This window comes from Halichoerus grypus, chromosome 2, assembly GCF_964656455.1.
Source record: "Halichoerus grypus chromosome 2, mHalGry1.hap1.1, whole genome shotgun sequence".
NCBI lineage: Eukaryota > Metazoa > Chordata > Mammalia > Carnivora > Phocidae > Halichoerus > Halichoerus grypus.
Window position 1 is genome coordinate 185064054 of NC_135713.1, and position 26641 is coordinate 185090694.

General features: G+C 46.9%; 1 protein-coding gene and 1 non-coding gene across 2 annotated transcripts; one reads left to right on the plus strand and one right to left on the minus strand.

Moving 5' to 3' along the window:
• Positions 1–1568: 1568 nt before the first annotated feature.
• Positions 1569–26458, minus strand: B4GALNT2 (beta-1,4-N-acetyl-galactosaminyltransferase 2 (SID blood group)). The gene is made up of 11 exons (XM_036095275.2): positions 26431–26458; positions 21486–21660; positions 20569–20706; positions 13626–13732; positions 12384–12421; positions 10618–10798; positions 9379–9465; positions 5255–5442; positions 4393–4533; positions 2251–2470; positions 1569–1774 (listed from the first exon to the last, which is right to left on the minus strand). Exons 1-11 carry the CDS (start codon positions 26456–26458, stop codon positions 1569–1571), a joined length of 1509 nt encoding a protein of 502 aa, XP_035951168.1.
• Positions 9905–10011, plus strand: LOC118537664 (U6 spliceosomal RNA). Its single transcript, XR_004918230.1, has one exon. It is a non-coding gene; the product is annotated as a U6 spliceosomal RNA (small nuclear RNA).
• Positions 26459–26641: the final 183 nt, after the last annotated feature.

A 26641-nucleotide genomic window follows, 5' to 3' on the forward strand; every position in this document is an offset into this window, starting at 1 on the left:
CAAGGCAGGACTGAGTGGGACAATCCAGCATCATCTTCCTGTATAGCTATGTTATTACAGGTAAAGTACATGTACTACTGCACCAAATGATTGTCCAGGTTAGTTAAAGCCACCAAAGCTTTTGCAATAGAATCTTGATGACATATGCAATGGAATGAGGTATGTGTTCAATTCTGGGTTTGGGAGTATAAAAAAAAAAATGATTGCTGGTCTATATCCATAGCTGGGAAATGCTGAATTAAACAAAAAAAATTTTTTTAATTAATTAATTTATTTATTTGACAGAGAGAGACACAGCGAGAGAGGGGAACACAAGCAGGGGGAGCAGGAGAGGGAGAAGCAGGCTTCCCACTGAGCAGGGTGCCCGATGTGGGGCTCGATCCCAGGACCCTGGGATCATGACCTGAGCTGAAGGCAGACGCTTAACGACTGAGCCACCCAGGCGCCCCTGAATTAAACAAAATTAACCCGATTTCTTTACTGTGGGACTTCTCAGAGCCTTTAATATGCTAATGTGAATTGCAACTTTCCAAGAGGGATATACAACTTTTGGTATTTTTCAAAATTATTGGGCCACCAAAACATTTTTCATGGAGTTTTATGCATATCTCTGAGCCACATTTTCAGAGATCCTGACCTACCTAGAGCATCTTCAGCAGGAAAGAGTGGAAGCCCAGTAGTTGTAGAAGCTGCCGACTCCTGAGATAACAGAGAGAGCCTTCCTCCACAACACGTGATGGCTCCTCTCTGCAGATGACATGGGTCTTGAGTGGTCAACAGTGGCACCACTGCACTTACGCGGGCTATCATGGCACCTAGCTCAGGGTTGGAGTTCAATCCCTGGCGTTCTGGAATGTGTCCTGGCAGTAGCGCATCTGATGCCAGGGAAACCTCTGTTCAGGCAGACAGGGGACTACAGTGCTCCCCTCCCTCTGCCTGAATCCCATCCGTCCTCCAGGCTGCAGCCAAGCTCTCTCCACCGAGCCTCCTTCAGCTGCCCGGCCCTTTGTCACTCCTCCCTCCTCTGATCCCCTGATCCTGGCTGCGAAAGTCTGCTAGCGGACTGAACTGGACCAGGCTGCAACATCCTCAAGACCAGGACCCTGTATTATTCACATCATCTGAGTCCCCAGGGTAGCAACAAATAATCATTTGTGGAGGCTGGAGAGGATGCTTCTGACTCTGATATAATTTCTACCAAATAATCCTCAAAAACCCCCGCAGCCATTCTTTTGACCAAGGATACCAACCCACACTATACTCTCTTGCAGGAGATCCAATGAGAGGAATCGAGATACCGTGTGTGCGGATGCTCCGTAAATGGTACCGCATCATACAAATAATAATTGTTATTGATGGGCCTCTGTCGCCCTTCTCAGGGAATGGTCCATTTCTAATGATCCTTAGCCTCTGATGGGTATTTCTAGTAACTGAGCCCGACCCACCTGCCCCGCCCGCTGGCTTGTCCTTTACAGCATTCGTCTCATTAGGAGTCCCACCATCAGTATCCGCTGTCTTATACACCCACCCCCCAGGAAGTCTAGAGCATTTCTGATGCCCAGGCGCCTTCATGTAGAGCACTGGAGATGGTTCTTGAAGTAGTGGAGAGCCAGCTTGAACTGGACCTGCTTCCTGGTGTTGGTCCGGAATGCTCTGTAGGTCTTCTCCAGGGTGGCCAGCTCCGGGTCGGCCACCGGAGAACGGGCCTGGTGACCTATTATCACTTCTGGACATGACCCCACGAGCAAGCTCCCGAGCCCATCGATAAAGAACTCTGCCAAGAGAGGGAGAACACGAGCTTCAGCCAGAGACGCGGGGCCGTATTCCAGGTCTGGGGGGGGAGAGGCAGGTGGGGAAGGGCGCAGAGCCCCCTGCCCAGGCTGACCGAGTTGGAAGGAAACAAATAAGCACATTTGTCAGAGGTGTAGCCAGAGAGGCAGAGAGACCCAGGTGAGCTTTCCAGCTGGACAGAACTGTGAACTCCGGAACTGAGGGGATCGGAGGGAGGGGACAGAGCTTCAGGGGAAGGGTGTCTCGCATGGGAGCAGCAGACGGGAGATAAGAAGTTACAGTGAGAGGGAGGAGGGAGGCAAGAAAGACCCTGAGCTCCCTCATGGGGGGGGGGTAGGAAGGGAGAGAAGCCCACTGTTGCAGGCAAGGACCATGATCAGTGGCTCGTGGCTCTTGGAAAGGACAAAGTCCTGAGGTCAGTCCACGGGCCAGCACCTTCCTCACTCAGGTTGTCCCTACCTGAGTGAGCCACCCGCTGCAGGCGGGGGTCGAAGCCAACTCTCTGGAGTCGCTCCGTGTGGGCCAGGAAGAAGTTGACAACACCACTGGTCACCACGCAGCGGGGAAAGCCATCCAGGGGTCTAAAAGAGCCTGGTCTCCGGTGCAGACAGTCCCCATTCTGACTCTTCTCCAGCAACAGCTTAAACTGGAACACATTCCCAAGTACACTGCCACCTACCTAACCGGCGGGCAGAGAAACGCATGTTAGAGAACACAGACTTGATATCCATGTTGCCTCTGCCAGGAAGCCTTCCTGGACTGAACCTCAGTTACAACAAGAAGCACACCTGTTCTGTGTCTACCCTTCACACTCTTCCTCGGATACTCTCTTGTTGCTGTTGGGGCCAGAGCCTTCCGCACATCACGGCTAGGTCCCTTGATCTTTTAACCCAGAAAATCTCCTTGGTGGGAGCAGAAAGCACCAAGTCCAAAGGGCACACAACCCTGCCCTACTCACCTGACAGCAAGTTCCCTCTTTCCAGAAGGTAGGGCCCTCCGTTTCACAAGGAGGAGCAGTGTTTGGGGTGCAGGCAAGCAACAGCCTGCGTGCACACGGGTCCCTTTGTGGAGTCCCTACTGCCGGGCTCCTTGCAACAAAACAAGCCGTGTGCCGTGTGTCTCAAGCTGCCTTCCCCCTCCTCCTCTGCTCCTGGCTCTCCTCCCTGAGCTGTCTGTGCACGTGCTCACCGAAGATATGTGCGTTTCTATGTGTGAGCCCCAGCAAAGCAGGATGAGTCCTGAGCCATCATAATCATCTAGGGTGGCTCCTTGTCCCCCATCTTCTTCCTTTAGCAAACAGACCCTCTGCGTTGTAAGTAGACTAAATTAAGATACAGCCAGCTACGCCACTAAAGACGGACCCTCCCCACTTCCCTTGCGAGGTTTGACCATGTGTCTTAAGTCCTGGCTGAAGGGATGTGAGTTGGAAGGGACGTCTGCAACTTCTAGCACATTTCGCAAAGACAAATGCTTGTTCTCCATGTTCTCTCCCCCTTTCTTCCGGCCACGCAGCCGAGGCCCAAGAGGACAGCGCAGCACCAAGGGAAGGAGGCTGGTCCAGGCGGACGCTGGAAGCAAAGTCAAGGGCCAGCTTGGATTTTTACACGACAGGAGCTATGCTTTCTATCTCACTGATGCTACTGTGATTTCCTCTCTGGAACAGGAGTAGCCGGAAGGTATCTTTGGGGACGCAGGCTGTCGCTTGCCTGCACCCCAAACACTGCTCCTCCTTGTGAAACGGAGGGCCCTACCTTCCGGAAAGAGTGAACAGATGCCTTGGGGACTGTCCTCCCGGAAGAGATAACTGTGATCACAATGCCACTGATTTTCTTATCCATTTCCTGTTTTTTCTTTTCTTTAAAAAAAAAAAAAACATAGCTTTTATGGAGCTATCTTTGATACATTAAAATTGTACATATATTTTTAATTTTATATATTTAAGGTGTACAGCTTGATGTTTTGATATATGTCTACACTGTGAAAAGATCACCACAATCAAGCTAATTAACAACATATCCATCACCTGCATAGTTACCGTTGTGCGCGTGGCCAGAAGATTGAAGATCTATTCTCTTCACAAATTTCGAGAATACAAGAGACTATTATTAACTGTAGCTGCCTTTTGCTTTTCTATATTTCAAATGACTTTTGATGTTCTCATTCTTCTTTTTTAAATCTCATTAGGGCTATGTGTGCTTTTAAAACTTTGTACCATTCGCGTTTTTTTTTTTAAATGGCGTGTGACAACCAGAGAGCGCCGCTGTTTCACCTCACACCAGTCCAGGGGGTGGGGGGGGCAGTTAGAAGTGATACATAAACACACCATTTTAAAGACAGAACAAGGGTTAATGTGTGTGGGGGGTGTAATTTGCTCAAAGAAAATTAAATTTGGAGGCAGAAGCAGAAACCGCACAGCGCCTGATTCCTGGTGTGATGCTCTCAACCCGAGCAGTGCCGGCTTATTCCTCTCCTGCATCAGCCCCTGGCCCTCCCCAGGACCCTCCCCCTCCTGCCCCTTCCTCTCCCCTCTCCTCCTCCCCTTCCCTCTCCTGGCTGTCTCTACAGGTTGCAACCGGGGTAAACCTGGCAACTCTCCCTTACCACGTCCAGCTCTGTTTTCTCAAGGACATCCACCAGCACCTCTATCTTGGTGTTGTTGTTGAAGAGGAAATCATCGTCCACCCAGAGAACGTATTTGGTGGTGACCTGAGAGATGGCCAGATTCCTACCAGCAAACCAACCCTGCAGGTGAAATGAGGTTAGATCAGTGGTTGCCATCCCTGGGAGCTTTCTAAATTCCCAACAGCCAGGCTGCGCCCCAAACAGCGGTTGAGAACTACTGGGTGAAAGGGAGTCCATGTCTCAGAGACACTGGAGGAAAGACAGTGACTCCCTGAATCAAAGGCTGAGGCAAAGAAAGGCTAGGAAGTCCTTCCTTGGTCCTAGGACCAGTGTGGATGGATTGAAGTCCTTTTTCAACTGAGTCTCTGTGGCTCTCCTTCCATTTCCCCTGTTGGTGCCTGGAAGGTGTTGGAGGGTGGGGCGCTATGGTACGTATAATACCCATTTCCTTCTGTGTGTCCTTGTAGGAGGGAGGGTGTGTGTGTGGGAGAGAGAGAGAGCCTCTAGCTTGGGTAGAATCATAGGGATAACAAGTTTCTCTGCATGTCAGGAATCCCTAGAATGTCAGACACCTCAAGTCACCTAGAAGGACCTCAATTAATGTCCATACCAATCTCGAGGGAAGGCAGATTAACCACTTATTAATGCAGAAACGTGAGAGTGATCCGATTTCTCTGTGAATTTGGAGTCAGCAAAGGGACTCAGAGGACGGTCCACCCCCTCTACTCCAGGATCATGCCACCCTGGGAAAGCCACTCAAGCGTCCCCATCCGGGGTGGAACCTGACTCTGGGGTCCTCTTTCCCAGGACCCTGATGTCTCCCCATCCGGGCGGGATGTACCTTCCCAAAGGGTATGGTGTAGTACTCCACATGGTTGTCATTAATCTTCAGGGGCTCCTTGCTGTCATCGGCCACGATCACTATCAAGTCTGGGTAGTACTCACGAATGCTCCGTAGCATGGTCATGAGCTTGTGGGGACGGAGGAAGGTTTTGGTGGCAATGGTCACCAGGTCTCTGAGCTTCCTCTCTGGGCAAGAAAGGGTTGATGTCAGAACTCTGTCTTTTGGGAAGCCTCACTGATTTGACTTGCACTGTTCTGGTGATTTCTTTATGCCGCAACTTCTCAGTGTGGGCCTCGTGCCCACCGCACTTAGTAAGAGTTTGTTAGTTGGAATAGAAAATAAATATATTTACAACATAGCCAGCTTGTTGAAATTTTATCCATCTTCTAGAATTTCTTTCCCTGGTTCTGTTGGCCCAACTACGCCATCTCCTACTGTCTGTATGAATGCTTTGTCTTACCAGCACTTGGCTTGCATGCTGCTGTCATGTTAATCCTAGGAATTGAGATGCACAGAGCTCTGCCCATCAAGGGGTTCAAGATGGAGGGACACGGGGCAGGGCCGGGGAGTGGAGAAAGGTCTAAAGGACTTGAGACCTGCCCCTGTCATCAGCTGCACTCCTAGAGAGAAACACACTTGGTCTCTCTCCTCAGGAAGACATCAGTGGTCTGTAGCTCTCCTTGGAGAGTGGAAGGTCTGGACCAGATAGTCCAGCTTAAGGCGTGTGATACCACAAAAACTTGGAAAAGGAGCAGCTTTTCTGTGGAAGAGGCCTCATGATGAATCACCTGGAGCTGTGGTGTGTTTTTGGGATTCAGTCATCAAACGTGGAGCCACATCAGTGGACTGAGCCTGTGGGATACCTAGTTGGGGTGGGGTGGACTCTGTTGGGAGTTAATGCATGCTGAAAGCCACAACCCTACCCGTGGCTTATGGATGAGTGCTCCAGAACCCCACTGCAGAGCCCCTTCTCAGAATGACAGAAGTCAGAAGTCTTTCCAGAATCCTCTTTTTAATACCTGTTGCACCATTACACCAGCTCCCCCTGGGTTGGAGAGCATGAGGGAAAAGTGATCAGTGGGAAGAGTCAAGTAAATGGTGTTCAAGGGCATGCCAAGTGAATCGTGTCCCCCCTTTTCTTGGGCCACATGCCAAGTTTGGTTCTTTTGTTATAGTAAAGAGAGAACCAGGGGCATGAATTACTAGAGGATGTGGTCAAGATAGGGGGCTCCTGGCTAGGTTCGTGGTGTAGCTTTCTGTTTGAGAGTCCTTATTTTTTCCAAATATATAGCAACGATAAAAATACAAAGATATAACTATGCTCAAAAATATACATTACTTCTAAGGAACAGAAATAAAAAGCAGTGATCAGAGCTGGGACCTGCCACATTCTGGGATCAGAAGCAGCAGAGGAGGCTGATTCTGAGGAGTAATGGAATTAAGGTGTCTCACGGGATGTGTGGGTCCAGAGCCAGGCTTTTTGCTAGAAGCCATGGACAAGAGCTAGGTTGCACACCCTCTATCCCTCATCACTACCTGCCAGGCAAGGAACACCAGAACAGCCACCACCCCTGCACACACCTCTGGATGCAAACAGAAATGACACCCCCTCACATGACCACGACCTGCGCCAAGCCACCCTCAGGCCCAGCAACTGGTTCTTTAATAACCCAATATCACCATGTGGCAGGAACCCCGAGACTCCAGTATAAAATAGTAGACCAGAAAGCTGGGCAGACACGGAGTAGATCCAACACTAAAGCTATGAGATGGGAAGGAGTCAGGAGAGAGAAGGGAGAGGAAAAAATAAGCGAGCGAAACCTCCTGCTCAAGATGAGCTCACCAACCAAAATTACAGAACACTTAAAGAGAATTAGTATGAACGACAGCCGACGAATCTACCAAATCTATCGTGTACAGATGAACCCATTCCAGATAGACCGAAAATAATAGAGAAATCTGAAAATGATTTAAAATGAGAATGTTCAAGCAAAGGCATACATACATTTTCCCCCCTTTTTCTTTTTACAGAAACAATAGATTACTCTTCCCTCTCTTCTGTACCTGCTTATAACTTGGAAAGCATTTTGCAGCAGTATTAAAAAATCCCTCCTCCTGTGTTTCCCCTCCCTCCTTCTGAATGCCACTGCATGGAATTTCATTATATGGATGGACCACACTTGATCTCATCAGTGCATCGCACCTGGAAGGTTTTTGTCTTCGCAAACAATGCTGCAATAAAGAACCCCAAACAAACATCATTTCACACATATATAAGTATCTGTACGATAATTTCTAGAAGTGCAATTGGTGGGCCGAAAGGAATGCACCTCCCAAACGTTGATAGGTATGCCAAACTGCCTCCGGAAAGGCTGTGCCAATTTACATTTCCCACCAGGAGTTTATAAGAATTCCTGCCCCCCACTCTTTGTCCAATACTTTCTGATATGAATGTATTTTTCATTTGCACTTTTTTTAGTATGAGACTGAGCATATATTTTATTTTATTTTATTTATTTATTATTATTATTTTTAAAGATTTTATTTATTTATTTGACAGAGAGAGAGACAGCGAGAGAGGGAACACAAGCAGGGGGAGTGGGAGAGGGAGAAGCAGGCTTCCCGCTGAGCAGGGAGCCCGATGCGGGGCTCGATCCCAGGACCCTGAGATCATGACCTGAGCCGAAGGCAGACGCTTAACGACTGAGCTACCCAGGCGCCCCGAGACTGAGCATATATTTTAATGGCTAAAAGTATTGTTGAATTTAATCTGTTGCCAACTGTGTGTTTTTCCATTGGCTTATTAGGTGTTTGGTTTTTTGTTTTGTTTTGTTTAGGTGTTTTTTTTAAAAAAAATTGCCCACCTGGGTGGCTAAGATGGTTAAGTGTCTGCCTTCAGCTCAGGTCGTGATCCCAGGGTCCTGGGATCGAGTCCCACATCAGGCTCCTTGCTCAGCAGAGAGCCTGCTTCTCCCTCTGCCTGCCGCTCCCCCCTGCTTGTGCTCTCTCTCTCTCACTCTCTCTGGCAAATAAATAAATAAAATCTTTAAAAACACTTACTTATTTCAGTAATCTCTACAAGGTGGGACTTAAACTCCTGATGGCTCAGTCGTTAAGTGTCTGCCTTCAGCTCAGGTCATAGTCCCAGGGTCCTGGAATCGAGCCCTGCATCGGGCTCCCTGCTCTGCAGGAAGCCTGCTTCTCCCTCTCCCACTCCCCCTGCTTGTGTTCCCTCTCTCGCTGTGTATCTCTCTGTCAAAAAAATAACTAAAATCTTAAAAAAAAACAAAACAAACTTCTGACCCCCAGATCAAGAGGTGCATGCTCCACTGACCGAGCCAGCCCGGCACGGAGGCCTACCTAGTAGGTGTTCTTATGGATTCATAGGCACTTTCAAGTAAAAGTACACCTTTGACTTTAGTGTGTGTTGAAGATATTTTTTTCCCCAATTTGTCCTTTGTCATTTGTCTTTGCTTTTGGTGGTTTTCTGCCCTAAAAACATTTAAAAATTTTATGTATTTTATGGGTGTAGTCTTTTCTTTCTGGTCTTTGTGTTTTGTGTCATATTTAGAAAGGTCTTATACTCTAAGATTATGTTTTAAACTCCATGGGTTTTTTTCTAGCACCTAAAAATATGAGATATTTGATCAATTTGGAATTTATCTTGGTATGAGCTGTAAGATAGATTCAACTTTTTATCTTCCTTTATCAACACAGTTGTCCCATGTGATTTCTTGGATCATCCATCTCTTCACCCTTTAATTTGGAAAGCTACCTTGATCACATGGTAAAGCTCCAACATATCTGTCTCTGGGTTTCCAATTCGACTCCATTGATATATCTAGCCATGGTCCAATACCACACTGTTTTTATTACTATTACTTATTAAGATGTTATAATTAATTGTATTTTTTTTTCAAAATAAGCACAACCACATAATAAGTTAAATACAATTAAGCAATATTAGGAGAATATTAGAATTTTCTTTCTTGTTTGTCAGGAATCATATCAGAGCAATTATTTTCATCAATTCTTCTCCTGTGCCTCAGAGCTGGTCCCTTCCGAGTTTCACCAACTAGCTACAAGATCCCGCCTTGGAGCCCCAGGAGCAAGGGTCTTACCTGGTCCAGGGTCATATAACTTGGGGATGACAGGATAGCGGATGGTCACTGGAAACTTGACCACCGAGGACTTGGACTCCAGACTCACTGGAGGGAGAAATAAGGTCAAGGAGGGCAGCACTGAGTCTAGGTCACTCTCCACACTGCCCCAAGGAAGCCGATTTGCAGCAGGGGTAAAGGTTCAGTAGAGAATGTCTGCCTGGGAGGAGACCCCACAGAGTCGACAGCATTCTGCCTCCTGACTTGCTGTGTGTCTCTGGGGTAACTGGCTGAATGCCTCCTTCTTCTTTTTTTTTGTTTTTTAATTAAGCAATCTCCATGCCCAACACAAGGCTTGAACTCAGGACTCTGAGATCAAGAGTCGCATGCTCCACCAATGAGCCAACCAGGCGCCCCCTGCTGAATGTCCCTTAACTCGCATTTCTTCCACTGTGAGAGTCTGGTGGGGTAGAATGGGTTTGGAATCATAGGGTCTGGATTAAGTTTGACTTTACCATTTATTACCTGAACTATCTTGGGTAAATTAGCGCTTGTTTCAGCAGTTCAAATACTCAAATTGGAAAGATACAGAGAAGATCAGCATGGCCCCTGCACAGGGACTACACGCAAATTCGAAACACCTTGGGTAAATCACTTACTCTCCTCCAGCTACAAAACCAGGATAACACCACCTGCCCTGTTCTATCTCACAGGGTCATTTGGTGAAAGGAAATGTTTGGGAATCTGAAAGTAGAGAGAGTGCTCTCTTTAGTCTGTGGTCATGCATAATCTATCCTGTGTTTCAGTTTTCTGTTGGTGTCCTGGGAATGCATCCTGGGTAGCTAGTCAAAAGAGAAAAGAGTGACTTTAATTCCCCCACATCTCTCTTTTCCTGAAGGTGCCCAGGACAAGACACTGATGCACAGACTGGGTCCCTCCTCTCTCACAGGTGAAGTCTTCAGCTCTGAGAGCTACGGATAATGGGGAACAGAGCCGGGTGGTTTCCAGGTGCATAGCATGAATGATCTGCCCTCACAGAGAGATGCATGTTCTTTCCTTCAAGTCACGCTGTGGGGTTAGTGGCAACATGGGGGTAATGTTGGGGACAGTAATTGAGAAGTTAGAGGTCTAGGTTTAGAAACAAGAGCAAGGGAAACATCCTAAATGCTGGCAGGCTTCCTGGAGGAGGAAGACTTTGAGAGGGCCCGGTGGTATTTTCCCACTCCCTAAGCGTTTTGCCATCCAAGGACAGGCTCTCACCGACATCCACCCTGTCGTGCAGGTACACTGTGCTGGTGTATGTCAGGTGCTGGAGGATGAAATTCAAAAGCTTCCGGTCACTGGTCGAAATGGTCAGCTGCTTCTGGCCTCTGCCCTGCACCACACTGTCTGGGATGTCAGCGAGAGTATTCAGTGTCCCCAGAGAAGCTGTCACGGTGACCTAAGGTGGGTGAGGTAGAAAGACGCTAAATGCAAGGGAAAGCACATGCCCCGGACTGGCCAGCAGGGGGCAGAGCGCGTGAGGCTGAGAGGAGGTGCCCCTGGATGTCCCTGGAAGCTGGGGTCTGGCTCCAAAGCCCTCCGCTGCTCTATCCGCGGCGAAGTAGAACCAAGTCCTGGGGACTCATGTGTTCAAGGGCCATTGCTCTCTTAGGTCTTGGCTTACAGGATCCCATTCTAGATTTCTTCTTACTCCCTCTGACTGCTCCTTTTGATTTCCAACTGCCTCCGACCGCCTCCTCCTCCGCCTCCGTCTGACCTCCCAGTGGAGTTTTTCCAAGGTTGGTTCCGTGCCCTTTTCTCTGACTATTCAACAGCGTCACACTAGAGGAGGCGGCTTTAAATACCATTCAGATGCTAATGGCTTAAAAATGTGTGTCTCTAGCTCCCGTCTTTCTGAGACCCAACTGCCTGGCTGGTTGCTCTGCTAGGAAGTGCCACGGGCAACCGAAATCTTTACAACTGCTGATTTTTCTCTATAAACCTGTTTGCCACTCTTTCCCTGGTTCCCCCTGCCTCGTGAATGGCACCTTCATCCATTCAACTACTGAAGTCCCTAAAGGAGGTCATTGCTGTTCTGAGGGAGTCTTGTTGGGTCTACCTTCAACATGGAGCTAGAACTGGTCCCTTTCTCTCCATCCCATTGCTACTCCCTAAAGCAACTCTCCTCTCCTGCCTTCTCGTCCTCTGGGCAGCCGGGTATTTTTATGAAAAGTACACTGGGTTACGTCACGACTGCTGAAAACACTTCGGTCAGCCAACAGGTGTTTTCTGAGATCCAAATTATAGGTCCTGGGAAAAGAGTAGTGAATACAACCAACTCCCCGCCTTCAAGAGGCTTATATTCTAGTGGGGGAGAATGGCGGTAAGCATATCATGATGCATATAAAATAATTCAGGTACAGGAAAGCACCACGAAGAGGATAACACAGAGCACCTGGAAAGTGGCAGAGGTGGGGGAGGGGTGCTTTGCTGGTAGTGGGGGAGGGCAGAGCAGGCTGTTGAGGATAGAGTACTCTGTTTTGCAGATTTGCTCACTCATCACCCACTCCAACCTCTGGCATGCAGAGTGGGAAAAGTAAAACTACATTTCCCAGACTCCTTTTTAGATTAGGGTTCTGGATGCAGTTTGCCTCCCAGCCGTCACTCTATGGGCACAAGGGCTGGATTTGGAGCTACATTAAGCGGGGAACGAAAGGCAGGGCACGGAGCCCCGGTCTTGCTGGCTGGCGCTAACCCTGGCGGAGGCAACATGCACCGGCAACATGCAATTCCTCTTGCAGCAAGACCAGCAGCATTTGTGCTGGCCCGGGGCTCTGGAAGTCCTTGGAACTGCAGCCACTGAATGGCTGGAAAAATCATGCCTTCTGGAGGCATCCTACCCCCTCTCCCCACCTTGGACTCGTGTCGGATATTTAATCTGGATGAGCACTCTGTCAAAATCCAAGACCCATGACCATTGGGCACGACCAGCCATCATTGGGCAGTGATGCCAAGTGCAAAAAGGGGCTGGGAAGGGGACTTGCCTCATAGATGGGGGCCTCTGGTCCTTCAAACTGGAGACCTGGAGGACAGAAAAAAGGATAAAAAACACCATTTGAGAGGATGCCAAGGGCTCCCTGATGCTCGCTACCTTCCTGATGACTCCTACAAATCCTTCCACAATCCTTTCCGGGGTCACCTCTTATCCAGGGTGTTTGCTGACCACTCCCCTCTCCCTGGGGTCCTGTTAGGGGGTGTCCCATGGTCCTTCTCAAATTCCAGTGCATCTAAAGCCTCTGATGCCCACCCTCAGCATTGGACATGTTCTGTGAATTAATCCAGCCCCTTCCAGGATCTCTGTTGCTGAAGGGAAGGCAGCAATGGATAAGTAATGAATCATCTTTATATGAGGTCCCTAGAATAGTCAGATTGGTAGAGATGAGACAAGACATTCTACTGAATGGTGGTTGCCACAGGTGGGGGTCGGGTGGGGGGAAGGGAGTCAATGTTAAATGGGTACAGAGTTTCAATGGGGGAAGATTATAAAGGTCTGGAGATGGATGATGGTCACAGTTGCAGAACAATGAGAATATACTTAAAGCCACAAAACTGTGTGCTTAAAAATGATTAATATAATAAATTTTATGTTTTGCATATTTTACATGCAAAAAAAGGAATCATCCAAAATGGCAAATCACCTTTTTAAATGACTATTCAAAAATACTAGCAATTCCTCCAAATGTATTTACTTTAGAATCTCTCTCTGTTCTTATAATATGACTAATTCAAGTTCTAATTCAAATATAGCCTCCCTATGGGGTCTTAGATAACTTAAGTCATCTGTGAAATTGGCAAAATAACATTTACCTCACAGGGATGTGGTGCTGAACTAGAGAAGTGTGTAGAAATCCCTTGTGGAGGGGGGTTTTAACCAACATAAATGTTCTTTTCAATATACTCTCCCAGGAGATGGGCTCATCTTTGCCTGGGCTCATGATGCTGGAGGACCTCAAAAAGCCAATCATGTCCTACGATTCCCTGAGGCACACAGATTTCTGTCCTCTTCTGTGTTATCTCAGATCCCCGGGGAGGTCACATCGGCTAAGGCGGTTCCCAATGGTGGAAACACTGAGACTAACCATTAAATGAAATCATGTCAAGCTTCCCGCATTGTGCTGAGTACACAGCAGATACTCAATGAATGACTGTTCGCATCCACTCCCCCATTTTGCTTAAGAAGAGTTAAGAAAGTTGCCTGGCTCCTCTCCACATGGAGATGTACCTACCTGGGATGGGAACTGTGTGCAGGGGCATCACCTCTACCCCATGGACTGGGTACCCAAAAGGGAGGTTGGGCTGAGCCAGCAGCGGCGGTGGACGGGGCAACCCTTCTCTGCAGGAAACAGTACCAGAACCGTTAGCAGCTGCTCTGACGCGCCCCCCTGGTTAGTTCTGAAAGTGGTACCTGTGCCCGGAGCTCCTTGCTGCCAATGGGGAGAAATCGAAAGTAGATTGTCCTGTTCGCCCCTCCATTCCCTCCCTCCTTTATTCACCCCTCCATTCCCTTCCCTCCAGCCTTGAATTCTGCAAAGGAATTGAGGCAGTTTACAACAAAGCACATACAAAATTAAAAACACAACCCGGGAGAAAGAAGAAACAAAATAACAAGACCATCTGGGTGAACGCAGCGGCAGCAGCCAAATGCCAGGGTCACATGTGAACTTCCTGGTAGTCAGGGTATAAAGCGATGGACAGTCAGTACTCTGGTCTTATTATCAACAGGACAAAGCAAACAACTTCTGAGGCAAATAAACCTTTTCCTGGCACTGAACTCAAAAAGAAAATACATCACAAGAAATGTGATTTCTTGCCTCGGTATTTTCAGAGCAAACACGGTGATGATTTTCGTATGATTTTGTTGTTATTACAACCTCAGTCAAGGGCAGGCACATAACAAGCCAGCGAGATGGATTCTTTGGGGGACTACGGTAATATGGTTGAAATGCAGCCTTTGGGGATCCAGCGTGGCCAAGGGTATCATTTAGATCACCTGGAAGAAAAATTAGACTACTCTAGTGAATATTTGAGAATACGAAAGAGACAAAATTTAAAAATGGGAAATGATGTAAATAGGCAATTAAGAGAAGAGGAAGTACAAATGGCTAATGCATAAATGAAGCGTGCTCAGTTTCAAAATTAACCAGGGAAATGCAACTTTAAAAACAATGAACTGGAGGTGCCTGGCTGGCTCAGTTGGTAGAGCCTATGACTGTTGATCTCAGGGTTGTAAGTTCAAGCCCCACGCTGGGTGTAGAGAGTGCTTAAAATAAAATCAAATCTTAAAAAAAAAACAAAAAACAAGGAAATACCTTTTTCATTAATGTTTCAAAACGTAATGATAAGGAGTATTGGTTAGGTAGGGGGTGGTACTACGCTTACCCACTCGTCACGAAAGTGTGAATTAACATAGGTCCTCTTGAATGCAATTTGCCAGTATTTATTAAAAGTAGAGTGAGCAGGGGCGCCTGGGTGGCTCAGTTGGTTAAGCGACTGCCTTCGGCTCAGGTCATGATCCTGGAGTCCCGGGATCGAGTCCCACATTGGGCTCCCTGCTCAGCGGGGAGTCTGCTTCTCCCTCTGACCCTACCCCCTCTCGTGTTCTCTCTCTCATTCTCTCTCTCGCTCGCTCTCAAATAAATAAATAAAATCTTAAAAAAAAAAAAAAAAAGTAGAGTGAGCAATTCAGATGCTAGTTAAGGGGAGAAACACCTCCCTGTGTAAACAACGACGTGCATAAGGAGGTTCATTTCAGCACTGTTTGAAATGAACATCCTGGGGCGCCTGGGTGGCTCAGTCGTTAGGCGTCTGCCTTCGACTCGGGTCATGATCTCAGGGTCCTGGGATCGAGCCCCGCATCGGGCTCCCTGCTCCACGGGAAGCCTGCTTCTCCCTCTCCCACTCCCCCTGCTTGTGTTCCCTCTCTCACTGTGTCTCTCTCTGTCAAATAAATAAAATCTTTAAAAAAAAAAAATGAACATCCTCATAAGAATCTTAACAAAATAAGGAAAGAATGTAAATATAATGTAAGATTATTATTATAAATTATGTAAATGTAATAATGAAAATTTCCCTCAAATCTGAATATCATTCAATAGGATAATGGCTTAATAAAATTCAGTGTATTCATATTCATAGCTAAATAGCAATTAAAAGGGAAGAACTAGGTATATAGATAGCTCTTAAAAATCTGCTTAAGGAGGGATTCCTAGGTGGCTCAATTGGTTAAGCCACCAATTCTTGGTTTTGGCTCAGGTCATGATCTCAGGGTTGTGAGTTCAAGCCCCACGTTGGGCTCCAAGCTGTGCGCGGAGCCTGCTTAAGATTCTCTCTCTCTCTCCCCCTCTGCCCCCTCTCCTTCTGCCTCCTGCCTGTGCTCAAGCACTCTCTCTCTAAAACAAAAACAAAAACAAACTTAAAAAAAACGATATTGAATGAAAAAAGCAAATTCTAGAGTGATTTGTTCTTATGGTATCAATTACATTAAAAACATACACACAGTTGGGTGAAACAGGTGAAGAGGATGAAGCACCGAATCATGTATAGTACTGTTGAATCGCTATATTGTACGCCTGAAACTAATATAACACTGTATGTTAACTACACTGGAATTAAAATAAAATTTAAAAATACACACAAAAACCCAAGAGTATATGTTTATGTGGATATAGATACACATACATATGTATGTGATTATGTGTGTTCATCTGTGTGTATAGCAGTATAAAAAATTGTGTGGAATAATATATACCAAACTCCTAAGGGCAGATTGGGTTGGCAAGAGAGCATATCATATAAGGAAGGGAAGCAAGGAGAGTTGAGGGGGTTGGTTCAAGTGGACTTTTTTTATTTTTATTTTTATTTTTTTTTAAACTTTTTTTTTAAAGATTTTTATCTATTTATTTGAGACAGAGAGAGTACAAGCAGGGAGGAGGGTCAGAGGGAGAGGGAGAAGCAGGCTCCCCACTCAGCGTGGAGCCCGACATGGGGCTCGATCCCAGGACCCTGAGATCATGACCTGAGCTGAAGGCAGCCGCTTACTTGACTGAGCCACCCAGGTGCCCCTCAAGTGGACTTTTTTTTAAAGAGCATTATCCATATACTACTTTTTCTTTAAAGATTTTATTTATTTATTTGAGAGAGAGAGAATGATAGAGAGATAGCATGAGAGGGGGGAGGGTCGAAGGGAGAAGCAGACTCCCCGCTGAGCGGGGAGCCCGATGCAGGACTCGATCCCGGGACTCCAGGATCATGACCCTAGCCGAAGGCAGTCGCATAACCAACTGAGCCACCCAGGCGCCCCGTGTACTTAACTTTTTAAGTGAAGTATAATATGGAGCCAATCAGACTCAAATGAACCAGAGATCTTACCCAATATCAAGCTCCACTCATGATTTCAAGGATACAGACATTATGGGGCAGAGACCGAGCGCGCAGAGATCCCGGGCATCGGGGGTGGGTCCCGGCCACGCCTTCCCACATCAGACGTGCGCTCTCTGGCAGAGGATAATAGGCGTGATCTCCAAATGGGGTTTTGTCGGATTCCCTCACACACCGGAGAGCATGTAAGTTATGAATCATCTCCATTTTATACCCGCAGAGAGTAGTCCAGCTCCGGTGACATTTGCCAGGGGCTGAAGATTCTGGGTTATTTATTCTATGTGATCCCTTTGGCCCTGTGCTAAAGTGGGCACAAAGAGACCAAGAAAATCCCATTCCTGGAGCGGGGAGAACCCAGACTGAGACACCAATAACTAGAATACTAGGTCACTTGTTCAGTAACAGGAATGAGGCCAGCTCTGAATGCTACCTTCCGGAACATTCCTTTTGTAATTCTCAGAATTGGAAACTGCTCTCGCTCCTCGGACCTACCACAGCACTCCCCCTGACTAGTATCGTAACACTGAACTCCTGAGTTCCACACCGTTTGCTGAACACACCCGGTGGGCCACAGAGCACCCACGGTCATTGCACACTGAGCTGGGGCTCTGTGCGTGATTATGGCAGGGGCAGAGACGGTGAGGTGGAGGGTGGAAGGGACCTGGAGAGGGCACGCTACTGTATCCTCTCTGGTCCGCTGTGAGCTCCCTGGGAGCAGGATCTAGATCAGCTCTGTCTCTGTACCTAACTCAGCACCTTGCTCAGAGCAGTCAGGGTGTTTCTTGGGCTAACGGAGAAAGAGTTGAGGCACGGGTGGGAGCTGAGCATCTTCTTCCCTGGCTACGGCCATGATGACAGGAGACCTGGTTCACATCACTGATTATTACTGGGCTCTGTTCTTGTACCTGCGTTGCTAGGTATAATCCCAGGAGAGCCGGGCATTTCCCCAGGTGAAGGAGGGGCAGGTGAGGACACGGCCAGCTCGTAGCCTTCCCTGTTTGGAGTCAGTTCCTTCTTATAATTAATTCCTCTGCCCAGCTCCCTCTGGACCAGCATCCCCTCCTAGGAGTCCCCTGCCTCACATTCTCCTAGCCCTTTCAGTTCCCCCATCTCACTGTCTCCAGTGTCTTCAAAGCTCCCTGCATCTTCTCCCTCCCCCCACCACGCACCTCCTGCAATGTGCACACCTGAGGTGTTCCTTGCTGGAAACAGCCCTGGCCTCTTTCTCCCAGCAGCCGCAACCTGCCCAACACAGAGACGGAAGCCATCATCCTGCAGGAATCTGCCCCTCTGTTTCCCCGCACACCATCCACGTATTCCAGAGATGCTTGTTGAGCCCTACTCTGTGTCAGGCGCCTCAAGTCCCCGACTAGCGGGACCTCCCAGACAGTGGCCCAGAGAGACCAGGAGACACAGCGGGAACCACACTGGCGAGAGGCTATCGGAGGGTGGTCCTGGGGCAGAGCCAGGCACGGGTTCTGCTTGCTGTGAGAGCTTATCACATCAACCTATAGTTGTCTCTATAGTTTTCTTATGTCTACTATCCTCTACATTCATCGATGTTACAAACGTGATACAGTTTTAAGCCCTTCCATGTGTCAGTTCATTACATGTCACAACTCTAGGTACGATTACTATCCCCATTTTACAGAAGAGGGTAAGCAGCTTGCCCAAGGTCATCTGGCTGGGATGTGGAGGATGCAGGGCCCGAATGCAGCCAGTCAGCCTCCCTCGGCAGCACTGTTAGCTACAGAGCCCTACTGCTCCTCACACGGCTGGGTGGGGCCAAGGTTCAAATCCATGCCAGAATCATGTGTCTGTCCCACTGGTTCTTTGACTTCCAGTGCTGCCTCCTTTGGGTGCCCCCATCTCTCTTCTGTGGAGTCATCCATTTGTATGTAGCTGGCGGGTGGGGAGTGGTAGCTGATTCCCCAAATCGACCCTTGAGGGACCCGACTCGCCCTTTCCCTTCCTTGATTCATGACTCAGGCTCAGCCAGCTGAGCACCTGGGGACCATTCATCCCAGAGGCACAGATACCACTGTTCCAGCAGTACAAGGAACATTTACCTTCCACCTAACGACGCAAAAAAGCCTGCCTCCCGTACACCTTCCCTGCTGTGTATTCTCCACTGAAAAGCCAGAGTGATATTTTACAAGAGGATCTCAGATAAGAACTTGCCACTTTTAAAAACCATTCAATTCTTGGGGTGCTTGGCTGGCTCAGTTTGTTGGGCGTCCAACTCTTGATTTTTGCTCAGGTCATGATCTCAGGGTTGTGAGATCGGCCCCGGGTTGGGCTCTGCATTCAGCGTGGAGGCTGCTTGACATTCTCTCTCTCCCTCTCCCTCTGCCCCTCCCCCCACTCATGCTCTCTCTAAATAAATAAATAAAATCTTAAAAAAAAAAACAACTGTTCAATTCTTTGCATTACTAGAAAGCAAAATGCACGCTCCACCTCCCGGCTTACAATGGCCATCATGACTGGCCTCTCTCTGGGCTCATATCCCACCAGCCCTCCCCTGAGTTACTAGAGCTCCAACAGCCACCACCTGCTTGCTTGTCATTCAGCCATCACGAAAGCCCCCCGCCATGCCTGAGGCTCTGGGCCCTGGATTAACTCTTCCTTCTGAGATCCTCCTTTACGGGAGATTGTGGGGACTCCTGCTTGATATACAAATCAGAGTTCAAGGTCACCTTCCTTCATCATCCCATTAAATTTTAGGCCATCAAGTAACATTCTACCACACTATTTTAATTTATTCTTCCATAGAGCACTTATAACCATCTAATATTTAGGTGATTTATGTATCTCTTAATGAATTATGTATCTCCTGGAAGAACTATAAGAGCAATAATATTACTAGTAAACCACAACAATAGCAGTAGGTGATATTTTTGTAGTGCTTGTATATGTCAGGCCCTTCATGAGTTACTAGCTCTTTGTATGTTAATACAACGCATATTACAAAGCCTTCGTAAGTCTATGAAAGAAGTATCTTTATTATAATTTTTCATATGAAGATACTTAAGTACTGGGAGGTCAAGTAACTTGCCATCCGGCCTATTCTAGAGTTCAAGTCCCTAATCATGGTGCTTTTATTTGTAGTTTTTATTATTTTGCTATAACTCATAAATGATTGCTAGAAGAAAGGAAGAAAGGAAGGAAAGAAGGAAGGAAGGAAGGAAGGAAGGAAGGAAGGAGGGAGGGGAGGGAGGGAGGGTAGGCCTGTCCAGCCCTTCTGTGCTCCCTTGGTTCTTGATTTCTTATCCTGGTCATCCTATCACCTATGGTTTTGAGGAGGTTCCAACATCCTTCCCACAAATACCCTTTTGATATAAGCCCATCAGAATCGATCACTGCTCTTTTCAACAATCCTGGCCCATACACCCCAAGTGTGTAATTCTGGGCCCTGCACATAGCAGGGGAAAGTATGTTCTCAACATATAAATGAATTAGAGATGCACCTTGCTGTAAAGTCACCTGCTGTGAAGGCCTGGGTGCCCGGAGCCTGTGCCACCAACACCACATGGCTGTCCCGGACTATTTTCATTCCTTTGCTCTGTTCTTACTATGAAATGCTCTAGACATGCAAAGTTTGATAAATCTTCATTTATGGGTTGTTTTCCTCCATTCTCTCTCCTTGCTTTATTCCTAACAGTTCCCCCCCGCCCAGGGACTCCTGCAAGAGAGGAGTTCCTCCCTGTTTTCTTGGGACCCACACCCTCAAGACACTGTAGAGAGAGCTTTTGCCCTACCCCAGGATCCAAGAGCCCTCACGGTCTGCATTACCTCCTCTGAAAGTGTTCAAATTCAGCCTGTCTCCTCGCTTTCACCGCAGGGAGCTCACTCTGGCCATAAGCATCCTGAAAGTTATAGCTTTCCTGCTGGGTGGTAGCTTGGCATTTGCACTGGTTTTTCGGGAACAGCCTAAAACCAGAAAAGGACTGTGAGCAAGGAGTGGGTGGGTGGGCTGGTGGGTGAGAGAGAACCTGGGGTCTAATCAGTGTGTGGTTCACCATGATCATCTCCTTTCCCATATACCCAACTGTCCTACTTGGGAGGAGATTCTGAAATCCCAGCAGCGGCCCCTCCCAGAGATACAGGGGAGGGGAGGAGAGGGAATGGGGAAGGGGAAGAAGGCCCCCTCTCTGGAATTATCTCCTGCACCAAATGTCTTTAAACTTGAGTCATGTGAGGGGCGCCAGGGTGGCTCAGGCGTTAGGCGTCTGCCTTTGGCTCAGGTCATGATCCCAGGTTCCTGGGATCGAGCCCCGCATCAGGCTCCCTGCTCAGCAAGAAGCCTGCTTCTCCCTCTCCCACTCCCCCTGTTTGTGTTCCCTCTCTCACTGTGTCTCTCTCTGTCAAATAAATAAATAAAATCTTTAAAAAAAATAATAAACTTGAGTCATGTGAATGCCAGTGGCATCTGGGCGCCACCAGAAGAGGAGGCCAGCAGGACAGAAGGGCAGCATCTTTCTTGCGATTTTAGCCAAAGAGGCCCTCCAGAGTTTTAAGGGACCTTGCTGGGTGCTGTAGAGAACACACTGCACCCTGCAGACCAAACCTTTTCCAGGTCCCACAGTTTGGATCACTTGAACAACAAGCACAGGTTCGGGAAAGCAGGGAACTGGCTATAAAATGGGCAGAGTAAACCATAGGAGGAGCAAGGGAGACACCGGACCAACGTGGAATAACTTGACTCTCACCAGATTCCATCATAGGTAAAGAGGTTCTTGAGACGTTCCTCAGGTAGAAGCTTCGGCATCTGGTTAGCCAGAGCAGAATGAGGGAGCTCTGGCGTGGGGCTACTGAACTCCACACTTCTGAACATAAGTACAACAATGCCAAGTCCTATGAGGAAAACTAAGATCCTGAAGAGCCGCGGAGACTCACACCTGTTGGAACACGAAAGAACAAATTCCATTAACATCTTTTTTCTTGATCACGTAATAAATGACTCGATTGTGTAATATACGTGGGAATAATAACTTGAAGAAAAATATAAGTGAAATATCTTATACTACTTGCCAAAATTGGTGTCTGATTTTAAAAAAGAGTAAAGAATCAAGCTGCAACAAAGAGACTCAGAAAAATCACAAAGCAAAGAATGGGCAAAAACATCCCAAGGGGAACAAAAAAGAACATAAGGTTTGCAATATTTATGTCAGCATAGTTGAATTCAAGGCCAAAAAAATGTATTAAATAGGACAAAAAAGATCACTTGCAATGACCAAATACATGACCCACAAAACAGATGTAGTGGTCATGAACATCCACTAAATAATAGCATTAAGGTACAGAAAGCAGGGCACCTGAGTGGCTGAGTCGGTTAAGCATCTGATTCTTGATTTCAGCTCAGGTCTTTTTTCTTTTTTTTTTTAAGATTTTATTTATTCATCTGAGACACAGAGATACAGAGAGAAACAGAGAGAGAGCATGAGCAGGGAGAGAGGCAGAGGGAGAGGGAGAAGCAGGCTCCCTGCCGAGCCAGGAGCCGGATGTGGGGCTCGATCCCAGGACCCTGGGATCATGACCTGAGCCGAAGGCAGACGCCCAACCATCTGAGCCACCCAGGCGCCCCTCAGCTCAGGTCTTGATCTCAATGAGTTCAAGCCCCATGTTGGGCTCCACGCTGGGTGTGGAGCCTACTTAAAAAAAAAAAGTACAGAGAGCAAAAAAAGAAAAAGGCAGAAGGATTACAAATACAAAGATAGTCATAGATTCCAACATTCTCACATCTAAGACCTAACACTCTCACAACTCAGTGCTTCACAAATCAAGTCTCAAAAATATATAAATGATATAATTCATATTCTGTTAAAGAGCTCTTAGAACACTTACAAAAATTGGCCACACAAAGAAAACTGTAATCAAGTAGAAATAGTTCAGATCATGTACTCTGACAGTGCAATCAAAATATAACCTAATGAAAAGCCCCCTTCCCCAACAGCATGGAAATTTTAGAAAAGCTTTCCAAAGCAACCATCAAATCAAGGACATCAGAACAAGAATATAAAGATAATAAAGGCACTACATTCCAGAACTATGTAACACACTCAAACTGTCCTGAGAGGAAAAATTGAAGTTTTAAATACCAATTTCTAACTATGAGACATAAAATTAATAAATTACACAATCAAATAAGAAGGTTGAAAGAAGGACAAAGAAAAGCAGAAAGAGGAACTCAATAACAATGCAAGGAGAAAGTGGTGAATTAGAGAAACCTAAACTGGAATAATTGCTAAATCTAAGCCCTGAGTAGACAGCTTTTGTGATATCTGCCTAGTTTATAACCTCCCTTCTGTAAGACTTTTCTCCTGACTCACACTGGTGACAGCTAAGATCCCAGCTCCGTGCTACACGATACTTCCCTGGCAATGGTGGATTGGACCAAGGGTGAACACCTTGTCTGAGGTGGGCCAGTCAACCACAATTTCTTCCCCGGGAATTAGAAATGAGATCAGCTATCCTGGTCCCCTGAACCAAGAAGAGAAGGGGGAATAGAAAGTGAGAGACACAAAGTGAAACCTGGATCTTGAACACCCCAATGAAAGGGATGACTTTCTAGAAAAACACAAATGACCTCAACAGACCCCTGAAAGTCTCTGAGGAAATTGCAAAGGCCTATCTACTCTCCCTTTCAACAAAGTCTCAGATCTATGTTTCAAAAGTAAACAATTCTCGTTTAGGGGCGCCTGGGTGGCTCAGTCGTTAAGCGTCTGCCTTCGGCTCAGGTCATGATCCCAGGGTCCTGGGATCGAGCCCCGCATCGGGCTCCCTGCTCCGCAGGGAGCTTGCTTCTCCCTCTCCCTCTCCCCCTGCTTGTGTTCCCTCTCTCACTGTGTCTCTCTCTGTCAAATAAATAAATAAAATCTTAAAAAAAAAAAAAAGCTTTACAGTAGTACAAACATAAGTACTTATGAATAGTGATATAAATGTGCTAAATACATAATAGTAACAAGAATGCAATGGTATGTTACATGAACGATTCATCATTAACAAATGGAGTTCTTTCTAGGAGTGCAAGGATGATTCAATATTATGCATAATTATTATGCAATATTAATAAATTTCACCAGGTGAAAACTCAGAATACGATTTTATTGACAGATGATCTTAGAAGCATTTAATAAAATCCGACATCTATTCTTCATTTGTTAAACATCCCTCATTTAAGAAAGGACCCAGAAGAAATGACATCACACTAATAATCACAGGTACATCTAACACCTAACACCTGCTTCTTGGTCTCTGAATATTCTTCCCCTCTAAAGGAAACCAGAGTGCCTTGGAGAACTGGCCAATTCTCAGTTTGGGGTAAGGGAAATGTAAAGTGAGTCTAGGACATCCCATTGTGCCAGAAAGGACAGGAGCTATCTGTGTGCTCAGTGCAGGGTCTGCTTGGGATTCTCTCTCCCTCTCCCTCTGCCCCTCCCACTTGTTCTCTCTCTCTCTCTCTAAAATAAATAAATCTTAAAAAAAAAAATCCATGAGTCTAATGATACTTCAAGGAAAAAAGTGCACTTTTTAAAAGATTTTTACTTATTTATTTGAGGGGGGGAGGGGCAGAGGGAGAGAATCTCAAGCAGAATCCCTGCTGAGCGCAGAGCCGGACACAGGGCTCTATCTCACCACCTTGAGATCATGACCTGAACCGAAAGCAAGACACTTAACCGACTGAGCCACTCAGGTGCCCCAAGAGGTGCATTTTTAACTAACTTTTTAATTATAGAAAAATTCTAAGCAGATATAGAAAATAAAGAGAGTAGTCAAATGAAGCTCCAGGTACCCATCATCCACCTTCCGCTCAAGGACAAAATGCATTTATCTATTTCTTCCCATTCCCCTTACTTCCCAAATCATTTTGAAGCAAATCTTGACGTCATATGATTGCATCCACGACTATTCTTGTAGATAGCTCTGAAGGGTACTGGGGTAGCTTTGTACTCCACGTGACTGAGCTGGACCCACCTTTCCAGGAACTCCTTTCCCTGTGTGATGCCAGATGAGGGACAGCCACGAGAGAAACTGGCATAAAATTTGGGAGGCAGGAGTGAAACTGGAGCCATTGTTCTCCAAAGGGCGTCCTGTCCTGTCCTTCGTTAGGGGCAGTGGGGGACAGCAGAGGCACGGGTAAGTTCCATACACTTGGTCTGCTTCCCCCCACACCTCATCCAGCCCTCCTGCCCAGTGACTGGTCCTGCTGGCTGACAACTCTCAGGTCACGGTCAGAACTTCCTTTGTGAGCTCACAGTAGTAGCCACGAAGAACGAACGATCTTCCATAACCTTCTCCACCAGCTCTTTCTGTGGTTGTCCTCCAGAAGACGGATGCTTCTGGACTCCTGTAAGTTCCAACTCATTCACTTTGCCAAGGCTGGTTCATGAGTTTTCTCTGGTCCCTTTTTGAGCCTTTACTCCCCCAGCTCGTCCCACAAGTGTACCAATTACTGTAATGAATTTCTTTTTTTTTTTTTTAAGATTTATTTATTTATTTGTCAGAGAGAGAGAGAGAGAGAGCCACGCAGAGGGAGAAGCAGACTCCCTGCTGAGCAGAGAGCCCGAAGCGGGACTCGATCCCAGGACCCTGGATCATGATCTATAATGAATTTCTTATTCTATAATAGTCATAGTAGTTCTGTTTCCTTGACTGAGGCTTGACTGATACAAAGCTTCTTACACACATCACCCCTGCCACACACCCACACGATACTGTTATCACAGCTGAACAATTAACAATCATTCTTTAATACTATCAAATGTCCACATGGTTTAAAACTCCCCATTGTCTTTTTTTTTTTTTTTTTAAGGATCAAATCAGGATCCAAAGAAGGTCCATGCATTGATTGATATGTCTCCTAAGTTTTTTTTTTTAAAGATTTTATTTATTTATTTGACAGAGAGAGAGACACAGCGAGAGAGGGAACACAAGCAGGGGGAGTGGGCGAGGAAGAAGCAGGCTTCTCACTGAGCAGGGAGCCCGATGCGGGGCTCAATCCCAGGACCCTGGGATCATGACCTGAGCCGAAGGCAGACACTTAACGACTGAGCCACCCAGGTGCCCTCCTAAGTTCCTTTTAATACATAGGTTCCCCTGCCTCTTTTATTTTTCTTGCAACTTACTTATTGAAGAAATCGTTTTGTCTATCCTACACGGTTTGGGTTTTCCACATCTGAATTCCACTGGTTTCAGCCCCCTGGAGTCATGTGCCTTTGTCACCAGTATTTTCTATAAATTTGTAGTTAAATCAAGAGGCTCGATCAGATTCAGGCGTGACTTTCTGAGAACACTGCTTCTGAAGTGATGACAGTCTGTGCCCCTCCCTTGAAGAGGCAGGGCGCAGAATAGCTCTGAGCTGCCCCTAATGATGATTGCCTTACTCAGCGGTTCTCAATCTTTTTGGTCTCAGGGCCACTTTACAATTTTATTTTATTTTTAAAGGTTTTATTTATTTTATTGAGAGAGAGAGCACGAGTCGGGGGAAAGGCAGAGAGAGAGAGAGAGAGAGAATCCTAAGCAGACGCCACGCTAAGTGCAGAGTCCGCCGCGGGGCTCCACCTCCCGACCCTGAGATCACGACCTGAGCTGAAATCAAGAGTCAGACACTCAACCGACTGAGACACCCAGGTGTCTCCACTTTACAATTTTAAAAAATTACTGAAGACCCCAAAGAGGTCATTGCATTGGTCATATGGAAAATATTGGTGCCCTGAGTTAATGCCAGTCTTCCAAATGTTAACGCATCTCATTATGCAATGTCAAAAGTCCATATTCATTGGGGCACCTGGGTGGCTCAGCCATTGAGCGTCTGCCCTCGGCTTGGGTCATGATCCCAGGGTCCTGGGATCGAGTCCCGCATCAG

Bases quoted from the DNA above. Each gene is read 5' to 3' on its own strand.
- B4GALNT2 (XM_036095275.2), bottom strand. From the start codon at position 26,458: ATGACCTCTTTGGGGTCTTCAGTAATTT. The intron at 21,661-26,430 runs TTTAAAATTGTA...GTGAGTCTCCGC, and splicing joins TTTGGGGTCTTCAGTAATTT to GGCTCTTCAGGATCTTAGTT. The intron at 13,733-20,568 runs GTAATGCAGACC...TGTTTCCTGCAG, and splicing joins TTTGAACACTTTCAGAGGAG to AGAAGGGTTGCCCCGTCCAC.